Source organism: Pavona decussata, unplaced genomic scaffold (assembly GCF_977016875.1).
Source record: "Pavona decussata unplaced genomic scaffold, jaPavDecu1.1 SCAFFOLD_2, whole genome shotgun sequence".
Taxonomy (NCBI): Eukaryota; Metazoa; Cnidaria; class Anthozoa; order Scleractinia; family Agariciidae; genus Pavona; species Pavona decussata.
Window position 1 is genome coordinate 2,325,001 of NW_028145426.1, and position 4,736 is coordinate 2,329,736.

Consider the following 4,736-nt stretch of genomic DNA (forward strand, 5'->3'; position numbering starts at 1 on the left):
GCAAGCTCTCAAAAAATACTAGCACAAATGCTACCACTGATGTAAATCGATGCAAGAACAGTCGCACTTGGCGAACACAGAAAACATTGTAAACCACGATGTAGATAAGGTAGATAAACTGGCAGCAAGAATTCAACGAGCTCAAACAAATATTGTACACACATGTGTTGCAGAATTCTGCAAACAATAAAAATGTATAACAGCGTTATCTCTGAAAACCTAACCACCACAACGGGGGTTCAAAATAAAAAAAGGGCACAAAACAAATAACAAGCGCAAAGAGCGCAGAAAAAAATTGGCTAAAAAACGGATTGAGACACAAAGAGAAAAACGCGAGAAATTCATGAAGAATTTTTCAAACAAACAACTTAGCGACAGCCTGTTAGCGTTATTTCTAAAGGGCTCAAATTTGTCCCGACACCGGTGACAGACACGAATTACATCAGACGCCAGCTCTTGTGAGACTTCGAACATTTCGCAAGACGTATGCGCCTAAAAGATACAATGGATTTCGTAAACTGTGGGACAGTGACAAAAAGGAAATTAACCTGTTCATTGGACAAGCTAACAACTTCCAACCTACAATCAAATTTACGGCCGAAATTTCAGAGAACGAGACAAGCTATTATTAATATTATCACAGTTCAACACGTGTCCTTCCTGTAGTTCCGCGAGAACAATGTCTCTAGTCAGCGCTTCCCAATTGCCTTCGAGTTCCTTGTAGCAGTAGCACTCGCTGATATTTGCTAGCAGATCACGGCTACAGTTACCACAAGTACATCTACATGGAAAATAATTCGTTCGAATGTATGTGAGTACTTGGCCATAGTTTTGACAGATGATAATGAAGAGCGCGTATGCAAAATGCAAGGTGAGAACTTTACCATCCACTAACACGCACTCTATTCTCCAAGCGTTTCGTTAAATCTTCCTCGAGTCGTCGCTTCTCCTGTTGTTCCTTGCGATATCTTTTTAGCCATTCTTCGTCTGCTATCGGCTCGTCCGCGTACGGTTCGAGTGTATCATCATCTTCACACGTATTACTTAATTTTAAATTGTTTCGTGGACGCCATCTATGGCCTCGACTTCGACGCTTTCAAATTCGTTCTAGCTGCTTTCTTCAGCGGTTTGCTCACTTTCCGTGTCAGATAAGTTTTCTGCCATGGAATATACTTATTTGGAGCTAAGTTTTTCCTTCCTACCGGTGAATCTGACGATTTTCTTTCTGCCGCGAATGTACTTTACTGAAGGTCAAGTGAGTGCATAGACTCGAGAGTTCCTGAATGTACGTCACAGACCATGTCACGTGGCCTTATTGTGAGCCCGTCGGCATTCTCATCAGCGGGGCGGGTGGACCGCAATAAAATAGGATTTTAAAGATTTGTAAAATTCATAAAAAATTTGCGTTTCATGCAAATCGAAAAATATTTTCGCGGACGTTCTTCGCGTGATGTAAAGATTCAGATGAGAAAATAAAAAAAATTCCGTTATGGGCACTTTAAGTTTTTTATTGAGTCTTGTTTCCTTCTTTGGAAACTTGGTTTAGTTAACATCGTCTCCTAATACCCTATGACAGCTATAATAGTGCTTGGCTCCAATCGACCATTTATTCCTTTTCTAAACAAAAATACAATACATGTACTCCAAAAAACCTCGTGGTCTTATAAAACGACCGAAAACGTTGTTCTCCATCCAAGTAGGTCATGTGACCCCCGAAAACCAAAAAAACAACTTCATGTAAAAACGCTTAAAGTATCCTTCACATCATTCTTCCCCTTCTCGATGGGCCAGTGGCTCATGGAACCCATAACGTTTATACTTAATGTTCTCGGGGTTCTTTAGTATGGTTCAAAGTACTCTCAATGTTTTTAAATGCTCATAACGTTAGTGCTCTCAGTGTTCATCTTGTCTCCTGGCTGCTGCGTCCTCTGCGACACATTCTAATGGACAAATCTTAGCGATTGGTCTGATCAAGGCGTTACGACTTACTTGCACTTGCACTGGTCAAACATGCCCGTCTTTTCCAGGGTAAACCTCCTGAACTCTACCAAGGGGCCAATGTCCGCGAGGTGTGTCTGGGGCAATCACTAGAACAACATCTTTGACCTGGATGTCTTTGTGTTCCCTCTGCCACTTTGTCCTACGGTTGAGTGTGGGTAGCCATTCTCAAAGCCAGTGATGCCAGAAATGCCGCACCAGCTCTTGTAGACGTCTCCAATGCTTTCGTGGGGTAAATTGGCTACTGTCAACTGTTTCTGGAGCAAACTGACCCCCCACTTGTCCAAACAAGAAGTGATTAGGGGTGAGTGGTACATCATCTAAGGGGTTTGCTGACTGGTAAGTTAGCGGCCTAGACTTAATAAGAGCTTCAGCACCCGTAAAGGCAGTTGTCAGTTCCTCGTCTGTAACATCCGCACTCCCCAGTATTGCATATGCTGCTCTTTTGGCCGCTTTAATCATTGTCTCATGGACCCCACCAAAATGGGCAGCCAGAGGGGGCTTAAAGTTCCACCTTACACTTCTATTTGGAACAGAACTTACAATCTTGTCTTGGTCCAGTTGTGCAACTAGCTCCCTCAGCTCTTGCCCCGCTCCAACAAAATTACTCCCATTGTCAGAAATCATCTCCTCTGGTAGACCTCTTCAATTTGTCGTACGGAAGAATGCGTTCAAGAAGGAATCTGTGTCCAGCCTGTATGCCATCTCTAGGTGAACAGCTCGTGACAGCAAGCATGTAAATAAGCATAGGTAACGCTTGGTTCTCCTCTTACCCCTTCCTTGTACGGTCACAAATGGTCCTGCAAAGGCTACTGCTTTTTGGGTGAACGCTCGCAAGGGCAATTTCAGTCGGATCTTTGGTAGAGGGGCCATTATCTGCTTTGCAGTCTTTGTTTTCCTTCGTTGGCATTCGTAGCATTCTCTTTCCACCTCACGAATCTCTTCGCTTGCCTGCATGATCCAAAATCAGACGACAGCAATGGCAGCGTGTGATTGGTTCCCGCTGAGTGGTTGCTTCCCTCATGAAAAGATTTCCCAATCAACCTTGTCACCGAATTCTTCCTTGGTAGAATGACAGGGAACCTTGCATCAAATGGCAAATAGTCAGCATAGTGTAGTCTGCCATCCGATCGAAGTAGGCCATCTTCGTCCAGGACTGGCTTCAAACTCAATAGCTTGCTGTTTGATGGAAGAGCCTTCTGTTTTACCAGTACCTAGTAATCTTCATGAAATGCTTCCTGTTGTGCTTTCTTGGAGCCCAGCATTATAATAAGTGAACAGTGTATTTCAAAAAATAATTAACTTATCTCTCAGAACTGTGTTTTTAAGAGGACATTTTTCTATTAAACAGAGAGGTCAGGAAGAGAGGTCATGGTATTTTTCCCTGATTTGAAGGATATCTCATCAGAGGTGACCACAAAAAAATCATTTAGAATATCAAGGTGGTTTTTCAATACATAGAATGAAACAATTAAACATCATTGTCCTCCATCTACATAAGTTATGAACCCTCCCTAACCTGAACATCTGTACTTTGTGTAAATAATGACTGCTTGTTCCTTCTTTGTTGTGTTGATTTGCTGGTGCAAGGAACGTTGACCCTTGCCTGTAAAAAGAAGTGTTTGAATCAATTGTCTGTTTTTCTTGATAAAGAATTAAACAATGTTCCTCAATAGAACTACAAAATATATTAACAAGGCAAGATTACTGACGTTATGGTGACACTGTTCCAAAAAGAGTTTCAGCAGCAAACAATAGCTTACTATCCAGATTTTTACTACACAATTCATGCATTTCTTTTACCTTCATTGGATCCTTCATATCTTGGGTGTCTAAGCCACTCCACATGGGGCCAGTAAGAAGCCTTTTGAAATCTCTCAGGAAATTCTGTTAGCATAGTCTCATGCCATAGCTTAAAATCTTCAGGTTATTTGATCTAACAATTGAGAACAGAGATTTATTATTTAATTTTACTCTGCGCTCACAGGGATTTTGTGTAAAAAACAATTATCATAAGAAGTCTGCATAGCAGAAGTAATCAAAGAGGACAGATGCCCAGTCCCCCTCCACCAACCGGAAAAAAAACTAATAACCATGTTGCATGTCCCCTTGCCTTGGTGCACTCAGATATATATATATATATAGACTAAACATGAATAGTTTCACTCAGATATACAAAACATGAATTGTTCCAGGAAATATCCATCTTCCTCCCACGGAAGTTTTTCTTTTGGTTTGGTTCCTCCCATCCCTAACAAGTTGTTGGGACATCATATCTTTCTGCTCTTTATTATTAATATGCAATAAAATACATTTTAAGAACAAGTATTTACCTGCATCACATTGGTGCAGGTGAAAAATTCAATACAGTACTGTATCAGCCCAAATGGCATGTGATGCATTGGCAATAGTGGCCCAGACTTCTGTGGTCGATCATTTGCAAGGCACTGACAAAACTTAAGGACCAAGTTAGTCTGGTTGTTCTTAGGGGGAGCAGGGTTGGCGCAGTGTTTGAGCACTCGCCTTCCACCTATGTGGCCCGGGTTCGATTCCCGGGCTCGGCGTCATAAGTGGGCTGAGTTTGTTGGTTCTCTACTCTGCTCCGAGAGGTTTTTCTCCGGGTACTCCGGTTTTCCCCTCTCCTCAAAAACCAAGATTTGATTTGATTTGATTTGATTTGTAATTAGCTTTCTTGGATTGTAAAGCGCCTTTGATCATTTAGATGTTAAAGGGCGCTA

General features: G+C 41.8%; 1 protein-coding gene and 1 long non-coding RNA gene across 2 annotated transcripts; both read right to left on the minus strand.

The window, feature by feature from the left end:
* Positions 1-2,166: 2,166 nt before the first annotated feature.
* LOC146489980 (uncharacterized) lies at positions 2,167-2,625 on the minus strand. The gene has a single exon (XM_085085431.1). The coding sequence runs from the start codon at positions 2,623-2,625 to the stop codon at positions 2,167-2,169; it is 459 nt and encodes a 152-aa protein (XP_084941557.1).
* Positions 2,626-3,487: 862 nt separating this feature from the next.
* On the minus strand, positions 3,488-4,477 carry LOC146489981 (uncharacterized). The gene is made up of 3 exons (XR_014857961.1): positions 4,332-4,477; positions 3,802-3,934; positions 3,488-3,604 (listed from the first exon to the last, which is right to left on the minus strand). It is a non-coding gene; the product is annotated as an uncharacterized LOC146489981 (long non-coding RNA).
* Positions 4,478-4,736: the final 259 nt, after the last annotated feature.

What these genes read in the sequence shown, in the direction of transcription:
- LOC146489980 (XM_085085431.1), bottom strand. Translation starts at nt 2,625, where the DNA reads ATGATTTCTGACAATGGGAGTAATTTTGTTGGAGCGGGGCAAGAGCTG.